Raw genomic sequence first — 12584 nt, 5'->3', positions numbered from 1 at the left:
TTATAGAAAAATTAGCTCTTTAAGCCATCCTAGATGATTTTGAGGTAATAAATTACTGTAAAAAACAAACAAATAAGTAATACACACATATATATACATTTAAAATACCATTATCCTTGATAAACAGCCATGTCTGCATATATGCATATATATATATATATATATATATATATATATATATATGTGTGTGTGTGTGAAAATTTCAACTCACCTCCATGTCCGCCCCTATTGCATGGTCGCGTATGCCGAGGGGATTCGGGAGACTAGTAGAACAAGACGCCTCGCTCACCCACCATTTCCGCGACCACGGCGTTGACTCGTTCCGCCCGTCCCACTGCCACCCCGGCCTCCGGCGCCCCACCCGTCAGTGGCGGTAACGCGGCGACCCCAATAGGTGAAATCGCAGCGGCGGCAGCGTCCCCTTCCGGCTCCGGCGTGGAGTGCGGTGCGGCGTGGCGTGGCGGTGCGACGCGAGCACGCGAGCGACTCTGTTTCGGGCTCGGTGGGGTTCGGGTCTGGGCTCAGGTCGGTTTGGCTGGTTCGGATGGTCGGTGCCGGTGCCGGTGCCAGGGCGCGGAAACCTAACCCTAGGGGCCGGATATATTAGATGCTGGGGGGCAGCGGAGGCGGTGGCGGTGGCGCGGGCCTGGGACTGGACCTCTCGGCGGTGATTCAGGCGGCGGTGCTCGGGCTCGTGCTGTTCTCGGCGGCCGTCGTCGCCATCCGCCGCGCCGCCTCGCGCTACTTCGTCGTCGACGCCGCTGGGTTCGCCGCCTCCTACGACGATCACCACCACCACAGCTCGGCCGCCTACCCGATGCCGTCCCAGGGGAAGCAGGAGCCTGGGCCAGCCGGCGAGGAGGCGGGGCCGTGCGCCAAGTGCGGCGGCGTCAGCTCCAAGAAGTGCTCTGGTTGCAAGCGCGTGCGGTACTGGTGCGTCTCCTCCTCTTTTTCCCTCCTAGTATTGCCTTGTAATCGTTAGATGCTGCATGTGATCTTACATTCTTACTGAGTTCCAGCGGAATTTTTCGTTTCTGTTGTGTGATTTGGTGGTTGGTGCGGGCAATCGTACCGGGATCTTGCACGGTTCTTGGCCTTGGCCCTGGTGTCCCTGGTTATAGAATCCAAATTTTACAGTCGTGGCTTAGTTTCTTGGAAATTGGTGTTTCGGGTGAGTGGTTTTGTTGACCATGCGTGTGAATTGACGCAATTGCTGCAAATTTGTGATCTTGAGTGGGGTTTCTGCAGTTTCCCGTTCTGGTGAGGGTGCTTGCATGGGAGATGCAGACAACAGATGATCTTGCATGTTCCCTAAAAAAACAAAAGAAGAAGAAGATGATCTTGCATGCATGTTTGTGTGATTTGATTGTATATTCGTAATGGTCTAACATATATTACATTATTACATGGTAAAAAATTTGTTCTTGTTTGCTATCTCGGATGAGGTTTCTTGTGCTGAGGAGTTTTAGCTTCTCATTGACTGTGTGTTCGTGTGAGTGCCATGCGTGGCAACACGTAAGCAGCCATGACGTTTCTATTGTTTGTATGGTGTAATAATCCTTTTACTGCAGGAGGAGATTGTGTGTTTGTTCCAGTGTGGAAGTTGTTGGTTACCTTTCTCTAATGCATTCAAAGAGTGCATAAGAGTTGATGTTGTGACTTGTGAGGTGGTCGTGTTTGAAATTAGTAACCCCCCTTGCTAATCAATGTATCACAGTGTAGTGAAACTTTTCTCTGATGCCTATTTGATGAAAAATAAGGCAACAAAGAGTTGAAAACACTGCTGAAATGGTGACCGTGTGGAATTACCCTTTGCTTTATATTTTCTGATCGTTGCATTCTATCGAAGTGGAGGGAAAAATTATCTTCTTAAGCCTTTATTCATTTATTATTTGCATCGCGAGTTTTACAATTTTTTGCTTGCCTGTCTAGTATTATTATTGTTGAGTTGTAGGCTTGTAGCATATGCTGCTCTTATCAGTTCCTTATTTAAATTTTGACAAATGATAATGTATACACATCAGACAGTGCAAAATTCATTTTTTAAGAGGTAATATGGTTGGTTTGATTGAAACCAGAATGGTCTACATTTGGGTGATTTTTCCCTGTTTGGCAATATTGGTCTGTAGGCCATATAGAAGTTGTATAAATTGATCTTTCGTTGTGTGCTTTGGCCTGGGTGTTGTGTATTACTATAGCAGTCGATTGAATAGATTCATGAGCAGCCTAACAGATGATTTTAGACTGAAAGTTGTCTCAATTCTCATGCTTCGAGTCCATTTATTGTTTTCCCATGTAATTAGGCTTCCAATGAACCCATATACAGTGTCACCAAACCCTGTTTTATGCTGTTATTTTGTCACAATGCTGTTATATTGCTCTCGAATACTAATATAATGTATGCTCTTATTCAGTTCTCAGGAATGCCAGACAAAACATTGGCAAACTGATCACAAATTCAAGTGCAAACAAATGAAATTATTGGATCCTGGTGACAAGTTATCCAGTGAAGGTGATGCCAACAGTAAGAAATCAACTGGTTTCGGTCGCATCTCATTAGTGCCTGCCCGCAAAAAGTTAAACAAGGTAAGTGGCTATGCTCTTTAATCTAGAAATGTGTATGTGTCAAGTATCTGCAACTTTTTTCATACGTTTGTCTCATACACAGGTTATCTTTCCTTATGATGGATTTTTAAAATTGTACAACTGGAGGGACCTTGATTTTTTGCCGTGTGGGCTCATGAATTGTGGCAACAGGTATGATGGAATAATACTATCTTCTGTTACCATTTGTTTGCTTTGCACATACCTCCTAAATCCACCTAATAGATCCCGTTTCTTCTGTGCAGTTGCTTTGCTAACGTGGTTTTACAGTGTCTCTCATGCACGAGACCACTTGTGGCCTATCTGTTAGGAAAGGACCATAGCAGGGAATGTATGTGGTTGTCTACAATTAGTATACATTGACATCTAGTGCGATGCTTAAAAATGTTCAACATGTCTACATTTCAGGTTCTATGAGACATGAAGATTGGTGTTTCTTGTGTGAGTTGCAATGCCATATTCAAAGAGCTAGTGAAAGTTTACATCCATTTGCTCCTATGAACATTCTTTCTCATCTGCCAAATATTGGTGGCAATCTTGGCTTCGGTAGGCAAGAGGATGCTCATGAATTCATGAGGTGAATTACTTTCTTTGCTTTTCTTGGTTTATATGGGTGGCTCTCTGTTGGATCATCTTCAATGCTATGCGTTGTGTGCTCTATTTGTAGGTTTGCAATAGATAAGATGCAATCAGCTTGCCTTGATGAATATGGAGGCGAAAAGGCTGTTGATCTTAGCACCCAAGAGACAACCGTCATTCAGCACATATTTGGTGGACGGCTTCAGTCTCAGGTTTCTTGTGTTTCCACTTTAAATTTACGACAACAGTTGAAAATCGTTGTGTTTGGTTTTCTTTGCCTGTATTTTAATCAGCTCTGAATTTCTAACTCAGCTGTCTTCCATTTTCCATCTGTTACAATTCATCCAATGTAGTGTATAGTGCCTAACTTGAGGGATATGTGCAGGTTCAATGTACGGCGTGTGGAATGGTCTCAAACCGCTATGATAACATGATGGACTTGACAGTTGAAATTCAAGGTGATGCTGAATCGTTGGAAAAATGCTTGGATCAGTTCACTGCTGTAGAGTGGCTTGATGGAGATAATAAGTACAAATGTGATGGGTAAGTGTGGTTTTGTGCATGTGCACATTTCAACTATCTGGACACATGCACATCTTAGAGGGACAAATTTTGTAACTATGTCCATCTGTAGGCCAATTTAGTTTGAGCACATACTGAGATTAGCTTGTTCTTTCCAATGATCAGTACAGAGCACATATTGATATCTTTTATGCATGTTTAAATTTCTCGTAAATGTGTGGACATAAATTACTATAAGTACTCCCTCTAGTCACAACAGAGTGTCGTTTTGGACATCGACACAGTCATCAATACGCTACTTTGACCACTAATTGCTAGTATAAATATAGCGAAGCTATACTATTTTGAACTACATTTCAAGACAAATTTAGCCATACCATTTTCAAAAGTTCAATCTAAGTATTTAAGAAAGTATGGATGGTCAAAATTTAAATGGGTTGACTGCATGCAACCCAAAACAACACTTGTGTGACTGGAGGGAGTATAAAACGTTATTGTGTAGGCATGAATACTTGAACTTGCCTCATATTCATGTCATGTAAGGCCCTGGTGAGCTGGTAACTATTCATATTATTGTTCTTATAATCTACATGTACATGTACTGGTTAGTTTAAAACTGAAGTACTTTTGAATATGACATGTTTCTGGAATCATCCCAAGTCCTAGCACTTTTTACGAGAGGAACATGGGAATTTTGTCATCTCCCATCTTCCATACCTGAGGAGCACAATTTAATCCAGCTGCATTTAACAGTTGCTAGTTGAGGTTCTCATATGAGATCTCTTCTAATATCATATTGTAACCAATGACGCCTATCGCATAATTTCTTTTCCAATCCCTACTTCTGTTTGTAAGGTTTCAATTTGTAGGCTTCCTTCTGAAGTATTGAACATGCTTTTATGCAGATGCAACGACTATGTCAAAGCACGGAAGCATCTTTCGGTTCATCAAGCTCCAAATATACTCACTATCACTCTCAAAAGATTCCAGGTTAGGACATCAATTTGTTAGAACTATATCGATAGCATTGTATTTTAACAACTTCGCATAACAAACTTTCATGTGGCCGTCACAGAGTGGTAGATTTGGGAAACTGAACAAGAGAGTTACATTCCCTATGGAGTTAGATCTTACACCATACATGAGTAGCACTGATGGAAGTGACCTGTATGATCTCTATGCTGTTGTTGTTCATCTGGATATGCTGAATGCTTCATTTTTTGGCCATTATATATGCTACATCAAAGGTTGTCGAGGAAGTTGGTATAAAATTGATGACTGCAAGGTATACTTTCACCTTTATGTGACCATTTCCCACAAACAATCATGTCATAATTGCCAGTTAACTGCTTGCTTGCATTTGCAGGTTATGATTGTTGATGAGGAGGAAGTACATGCTCAAGGTGCTTATATGCTTCTATATAGCAGGTAACTGCTGTTACAACGATTTTGATGCTGCCTATCGTCATCTATGTCTCAGTTTCGTACAGGGTCGGATGCAATGCTCATTTGAAGGGAAAGATCACATATGTAGCTCACGAGAATCCAATTCTACTTCTATATTGGTGCTTGATGTCGGCTTGAGCAGATCATATGTGCTTTGTTGCTGCCCTTTTGCATTGCCGCTGGTGCTCCCAGAATTATGTGTTCAGTTTCGTAATCATCAACCAGATATAGTAGTGCTGTACTCAATGGGGGAAATTCATATTGCCAGTTTTGTAAAGTGAAGGATATACAACATACAATACCCAATTGGAAATATACCATCAAACCAACCTAAACCTTGCAGTATGAACTACGATTATTAATACAAAGTGACATGTACATAGCTGCTTGTACCTGCTTTCCATATGTTTATTATTAGTTCATATGGCTTCAGCCTAGCAGCTAAATGGCAACCAAAAAAAAAAACATAACTACCTAACATGCTTTCACCCTCTATGGGACATTTTTGTTCTCAATTTACATTTGTAGATGTTTTCTCCATTTAATCCACTTTTTTCTCATAAATTTAACTAGTACTTGTCTGAGATTGACAGATGACAGCAATGTGTGCTGTTCTGGACTTATGAGCTGACAAGCTTTCCTTTCCCATTTGACTCTGCAGGAGAACAGCTCGACCCAGGCCACTTATTACAGTTGAAGAACTTATGAAACAACAGCAGTGCAAAGCGGTCCCTTCAAATGGACAAAACCATCTGATACCAGAGGATGCAACATTAAACTGTGAATCACCTTCAAAGTCTTCAGAAGATCTGTTACAACAGGATTCTGAATCCAACAATGAATCTTTGCATAAGATGGATATCAAGGACCTAGAGTCAGACTTGGATCTACATATAAGCAATGAGGGCAACAAATTAATTAGCAATGAAAATCTACATTTGCCAGGTTCACCAGTGTCACATGTTCTTGAAGACACTAGAACTCCAGGTTCTCCATTAGAAGGGTCTACTTCCATGAGATCTGTGCAATTTGGCCCTCCATTAGAAGGTGTCCCTACTACCATGAGCTCTGTGCAATTTGGCTCCACGAGTGAAGCATCTTCAGTTCATTCCTTTGCAGAGCAATGTGAGGAGTCTGCCTCATGTATTGATTCAGTTGACTACATGGACATTGAAGCCGGCGCTGAAGTTGAGAGACGGAATGAGCAACGACCCATCTTAAATGATTCTGGAAAGACGGACAATAAAGCATCAGTCCCAACCTTCGTGAATGGGATGACAAGAAAACCAAAACCACTATTTTCTCCCGGTTTCCTTGATAAGCCCTCAAGAAAGAGGTCTTCTTTTGCAGAAGAGGGGCACATTGGTGGTTGTAGTGCTGGTTCCTCTCAAAAGTTAAATGGCCATTGCAACGGACATCTCATCAACTCAGAGCAAGGAGTTCTCGCCAACTCCTGTGGTAGCAACTTATCCTTTGGAAGTGAAAAGTGCAACGGAGATATGTTTGCGACGTCCAATAATGGCAATTACCATGCAGTCAATGGTGATATACAATCTAAAAATGGCTCATTGCATGCAGACAAGCGAGATATGCCTTTTGTTTCTCATGGTTTCAAGCCAAGACCTTACAGGGAACCATCAGGCAGCAACAGTACAAGCAGTGGTAAACCATCGAAAGCTTGCCAAGGGGACATGTCATTATTACATTGGAACTTCCTTGAAAGGCCTTGTTCTAGAGGAAAATCAGTCAAAGTAGATGATTGTTTGCCATTCAGTAATGGCACATCATCATCCTTTGTGAATGGCAACAGTAAGTCAAGACACTGTAGGGAGTCTGCAGTCATAAGCACCTCTCCAAGCTCTATGCATGGTCTGGAAACAAGCTCTAACATTTCTATGGAGCAGAAATCTAATGGTGCTGCAGTAGTGCCAGACCATGTAGAAGAAAAGTGGAGTTCAGATTGCACAACAAATGGCTCGTCGTTCCAACTAAGATCAGCTTCTGATGATAAAACTAGTGACTACCTCGGTGAAAATGGCCATGCAATTTTGGCCACCAAGAATACTAGTTGTGGGCAAGAAAATGGCAGTAATGGAACCCCCGATGGGAATGGTGTGGGTTGCCAAAGGGATGGCGCTCCTGCCCTGTTGGTCTCCAAGAAAATCTTGGGATCTGAACATGATGGTTTGCGCCGAAGAGTAACCTCGAATTTTTTTGAGCAGAATGGTATTGATGGCCAATAAAAGCATTACTGGATGTCATAGCTGGTGAGAAGGGGGATATGTGCTCATGCTGGCCGAAGGTATATAAACTGATGGGCTATGAGCTGGGAAGTAAATGTTGGTTGATTGAAACTGCGATTGGAGCAGACATTGTTTGCTTGATAGTAATTTTGCCTCTTTCGCCACATGGTCCCCATTTGTCTGATGGGTGGAGGGGTGTCTCTGGGCTTCCACACAATTTGCAGAAGTCCAGATGCTCCCCTGATGCCATATTATTTTGTTGGCATTAGCATTAGGTACATAGTTGAGTTTAGGCTTTCCACTTGATCCATAGCTTAAATAAACTGGAACTGCTGACTCCCTCCCTTGTCATGAAAGCAGAATCAATTGTAGAGTGATAAGAGGAAATTCTGATTGCTTTTGCCTTCATTTTGCGTCCCCTGATTTCTTGATCTTTACTGTGCGATGATGGATGAAACTTTGAATGATGTTCTTCTGGTCACTTCAAAATACTTGAAATTTCAAACACCTTAATGATTTGCGGGTATTGATCTGGGTGTAAATTGGTTGCCTTCTGTTCCTGTTACTGTAAGTATGTATCTCTGTTATCCGTGATGCAACTCAAGTGTTGCATCTTTGTAAGTTAAATAAAAACCATCCCACCTGCTGCTGCTTTATTCAGGGCATTTCTACCAGGCATTCAGGCTGCATTTATTGCTTACAGAATTTTATATTTTGGCTTCTAAGGGCATAAACAATGGCGCTTATGGTCAGATCTTTAAGTAAAGAGAGTGTTAAGTATTTATATAAAAATTGTAATTTTCAATCCAAACAAAGACTACGTGTGTTTAAATATGAGTAACGGTGTTTAAGTAAACATCTTATTCTATGTCTAAACATCTGTATCAGTATAGTTGAGAGAAAAAAATAGATTTTTTCTATAAACACTTTCTCTAAACCCCTGTTACTGAAGAAGCAAAAGAGGTAAGCTTGAAACAGAGAAGCTTATAAAGGACCAAAACCGCTATCATTGAAGGGAAACAAACTTCCCAAAGGCAAAACCGCATTCTCCCGTCTGCTTCCACCTCCCCTCTCTTCCCACGCGGCTCGCCTCGAGATCTCGCTTGGTCGCCATGGACGCGATCGACTCGGTGGTGGATCCCCTCCGCGACTTCGCCAAGGACAGCGTCCGCCTCGTCAAGCGCTGCCACAAGCCCGACCGCAAGGGTACGCACCCCGATGCCCCATCCGCGGTTGCGTTCGTATTCAAGTAGTTTTGGTTCCGCCTTCGCCAGATCTGACTGTGATTTGGTGCGATTTGGGTGTGCGTCTGTGCGCGCGCGCGCGCAGAGTTCACCAAGGTGGCGGCGCGGACTGCGATCGGGTTCGTCGTCATGGGCTTCGTCGGCTTCTTCGTCAAGCTCATCTTCATCCCCATCAACAACATCATCGTCGGCTCCGGCTAGGTGTGTACTTGCGTCTCTGTTTCTCTTACTCGACCCCATCCGTTAGATCCGGTTATTTTCGTGTTGTGTTTTTTCGATCTGCGAAGCACACTCCTGTTTGTGTGGGTTTTGTTGGAACCTAGCCCGAGGATCGCTATCTCTCTCTCGCCGGACGGAGGTTGAAGACGATGAACATTAGATGCGATTTTGGCGACGAACGCCCGCGGCCGCCGTACTGTATCTTGGCTGTTATTTCACTCAAAGACTGGAACTCAGAACACAACGATTACATCCGGCTTTATAGCCATGGCAACACACCACCCACGCAACTACTAAGCCGATCACCATGCGCACGAACGCTTCTTCTAGGCGCCCCCCGAACTCCTCGCCGAGCCGCTGCTCTCCACGGGACTCGGTCTCCAGCTTGACTGCGCCCCTTGTGCATGCCGCATCCCGCCTCCGTCGCCACACGCCGAAGACTTGGCCATCAATCGAACCGACCTCAACTATCTAGTTGACGGACTCGAACGCGAGCAAAAACTCACGCGCCGTCGAACACGCAGACACACACACACACACTCACGTCCATGGCGCCGGCTCACACACATGCCCCATGGCATGGTTTATTCTAACAAACTCCCCCTAAACCACGACACCGCCGCGCGTCCCGCCCTACAGGAGCGTCGGCTCATCGTCGGCGTCGGCGAACAACGCCTCCTCCTTCCTTGGCTTGGGGCACTCCCTCGAGAAGTGGCCACGGACGCCACAGTTGAAGCACTTGCCCTTGCCGGAGCTGCGTCGGCGCCTGGTTGCGCCCGAACTGACGCTGCTCCCTCCATCATCGTCGTCGTTGTCGTCTTCATGGCCGCCGTTACGGCCTTCCTTCCTGTCGCCGTCGCCGTGGCGCGCGTCACCGCTGCGTTCGCGCTCCTTCCCACGACGCTGACGCCGGCGCGCCTCCCATTGCTTCTCGGTGAGCAGCAGTCGCCCGGCATCGCCCGTAGCTTCTTCGGCGTCAGCATCCTCTGCCACGCGCAGCCGCCCGACGAGGTCCTCCACGGACATGGCGTTGATGTCCGCAAGCATCTCGATCGCCACCGCGACCTGCTTCATCTTCTTGGGGACCACGCGCAGGACCTTCTTCACCACACGGCTGTCTTCCATTGCCTCGCCAAGCTCGCGCAGGCTGCCGACAAGCCCGTTGATGCGCATCGCGAAGTCGTCGACGGACTCCCCGTCGCGGAACGCGACGTTCTCGAACTCCTTCAAGAGACGTTGCACGCTCGCGGACTTCACGCGATCATCGCTGACCCTCATCATCTTCACCGCGTCCCACGCTTCTTTCGCCGACTTCTTCACGGCGAGCCCGGCCTTCATCTCCGGCGGCACTGCGCGCAAGATGGCGGCCAACGCCCGCCGATCCTTGGCGCGATCCTTGCTGACCGCCTCCACCACATCCTAAAGCTCCATTGCCTCCAAATTCACCTGCATCACAAGCGCCCACTCGTGATAATTGGTGCGTGACAGCACCGGTAGCACCACCGACGAGCTCGACTCCCTGACGACGCGCTCCACCACGACTTGGTGCGACCCGCCGGCGCCGTCATCGCCGAGCTTGGGCGCGTCACCAATTTTGATGCCACTGGCCTTCTTGCCGCTGTCGCCGATGCGAGCCTTGGGAGGTGAGGAAGATGGAGTGCGACTGCCGTCCGACATTGCCGTCGCCTGACCTTGAACGCCGGCTCTGGTACCACTTGTTGGAACCTAGCCCGAGGATCGCTATCTCTCTCTCGCCGGACGGAGGTTGAAGACGATGAACAGTAGATGCGATTTTGGCGACGAACGCCGCGGCCGCCGTACGGCCTGTATCTTGGCTGTTATTTCACTCAAAGACTGGAACTCAGAACACAACGATTACATCCGGCTTTATAGCCATGGCAACACACCACCCATGCAACTACTAAGCCGATCACCATGCGCACGAACGCTTCTTCTAGGCGCCCCCCGAACTCCTCGTCGAGCCGCTGCTCTCCACGGGACTCGGTCTCCAGCTTGACTGCGCCCCTTGTGCATGCCGCATCCCGCCTCCGTCGCCACACGCCGAAGACTTGGCCATCAACCGAACCGACCTCAACTACCTAGTTGACGGACTCGAACGCGAGCAAAAACTCACGCGCCGTCGAACACGCAGACACACACACACTCACGTCCATGGCGCCGGCTCACACACATGCCCCATGGCGTGGTTTATTCTAACAGGTTTGTGCATGATAGTTGGTCAGGTATTTTTTGACAAATAAATCAAGCAGTATTAGGACAAGTTTTTCTGTTGAAATTTATAGTAGTAACAGATTGGATAAGTTCTTCTGTTGAAATATAGAATATAGTAGTAACATATTGGATAAGTTCTTCTGTTGAAATATAGAATATAGTAGTAACATATTGGGTAAGTTGTTGATCCCAACAGGTTGTTGTGAACTTGCGGTGATGTTTTGAATGTCAGCCTCAAGTTAGTGTCAGTTTGAGTTCATCAGAGGAGTTTGGAGCACAACTAGAAAAGTTTCTTCTGAATTGCTGATGACAGTTAGTCCACCGTTCATTGCTATTGTTCAATGCCTATAATCAGAATCCTCCGCCTTGTCCAATTGTCCCGCTCAACCATTACCAAGCCCATGGTAATTTTAGTTGTACCAGCCTTCGATTTATTCTTCTCTTCTGAACTACACCAGTTTTTGCAGCTTTCCATACTTCAAACTAGGTAGTCAAAGATGTGTGATGTATGCTGGCAACTGCGTCCTTCAAATCCGGAATCATGACAATGTCCCTAAATAAGGAATTTTCTCTTGAATAAAACCTGATCCACCGGAAATAACTGATTATTGATTACAATGAAAGTGTTTTGTGGGTACTTGTGTGCTTGTGGATGGATGAGTGCATATAAGGTGGAGTGGTTTCATCTAAAGTGGTTGCCTATTTGTCTTTGGACAAATCGTGTTATGTCTGCTTCTGTTTGAGGAATTGTGATCAAGTTAAAGTTCAACATTTGAAGAAATAGTGTTACCTTCCTAATAAGGGAGTATTTTGGCTAAAAGTGTGTCACCGGTCAACTCTAGGATCAGCCATGGTGATACAAATTTGAATTTATTGAGAAAATATGATTGAAACATTGTGTGGTTCCTTTTCGACTGTAGCTCACTGCATGATCTAATAATGCGTGGGTGATCGGTGTGTAAGCACAACTTGTGCCATGGTATTGCCCCACAGAAAAGGCAATGCTCAGATGTCATCAAAACGTAGATGTTCTGTTGCTGATGGCATTACCATAGCGCAGAACGTATCGAAACCATCAATTTCACGTCACATGTAAATAGCACCACCATACAGTTCGCATACATAAGAGTAATACATTTCTGATCTCATGTTAGCATGGCCAGTGTGCTAATAACTCGTCCTCTTCCTTGTGCAGGCTGAGTCCTACAGAATGACTAGCAGGGGAGTAGTGCAATACTTTTGAGGAGAGCAAAGGATAACGAGGATCTTAGTCTTGCACAAAGTATTGTTTCTCTTTTGTGATTTTGGAGCATTCGTCGTACTGTTAAGAATGTCTGTATACCTGATTCTGAGTAGACCTTGATCAAGTAGCGAGCTGTGAAAGGAAGTTTCGTATTTATGGCGTAGATTTCGACCGCACCTTGGCAGGGGCGGATTCAACCGGCACCGGGGGGGGGGGGGGGGGGGGGGTGAGCCCCCCTATCTCATTCGGAAA

The 12584-nt window shown here is 45.6% G+C and overlaps 3 protein-coding genes across 3 annotated transcripts; 2 read left to right on the top strand and 1 right to left on the bottom strand.

Annotated features, from left to right (window-relative positions):
- The first annotated feature begins 230 nt into the window (after nt 1–230).
- On the top strand, nt 231–7802 carry LOC133927147 (ubiquitin carboxyl-terminal hydrolase 19-like). The gene is made up of 11 exons (XM_062373455.1): nt 231–933; nt 2415–2586; nt 2669–2757; nt 2850–2935; nt 3013–3181; nt 3272–3395; nt 3569–3726; nt 4611–4695; nt 4781–4990; nt 5072–5133; nt 5813–7802. Exons 1-11 carry the CDS (start codon nt 608–610, stop codon nt 7392–7394), a joined length of 3063 nt encoding a protein of 1020 aa, XP_062229439.1. The 5' UTR covers nt 231–607; the 3' UTR covers nt 7395–7802.
- A 590-nt stretch (nt 7803–8392) lies between these two features.
- Nucleotides 8393–12488, top strand: LOC133927146 (protein transport protein Sec61 subunit gamma-like). The gene is made up of 3 exons (XM_062373454.1): nt 8393–8600; nt 8724–8839; nt 12285–12488. Exons 1-2 carry the CDS (start codon nt 8507–8509, stop codon nt 8837–8839), a joined length of 210 nt encoding a protein of 69 aa, XP_062229438.1. The 5' UTR covers nt 8393–8506; the 3' UTR covers nt 12285–12488.
- Nucleotides 9491–10534, bottom strand: LOC133927761 (uncharacterized). The gene is made up of 2 exons (XM_062374163.1): nt 10349–10534; nt 9491–10276 (listed from the first exon to the last, which is right to left on the bottom strand). Exons 1-2 carry the CDS (start codon nt 10532–10534, stop codon nt 9491–9493), a joined length of 972 nt encoding a protein of 323 aa, XP_062230147.1.
- Nucleotides 12489–12584: the final 96 nt, after the last annotated feature.

Source organism: Phragmites australis, chromosome 8 (genome assembly GCF_958298935.1).
Source record: "Phragmites australis chromosome 8, lpPhrAust1.1, whole genome shotgun sequence".
NCBI lineage: Eukaryota > Viridiplantae > Streptophyta > Magnoliopsida > Poales > Poaceae > Phragmites > Phragmites australis.
The sequence above is the reverse complement of the archived record's forward strand: the minus strand, read 5'-3'. Positions and strand labels throughout refer to the sequence as shown.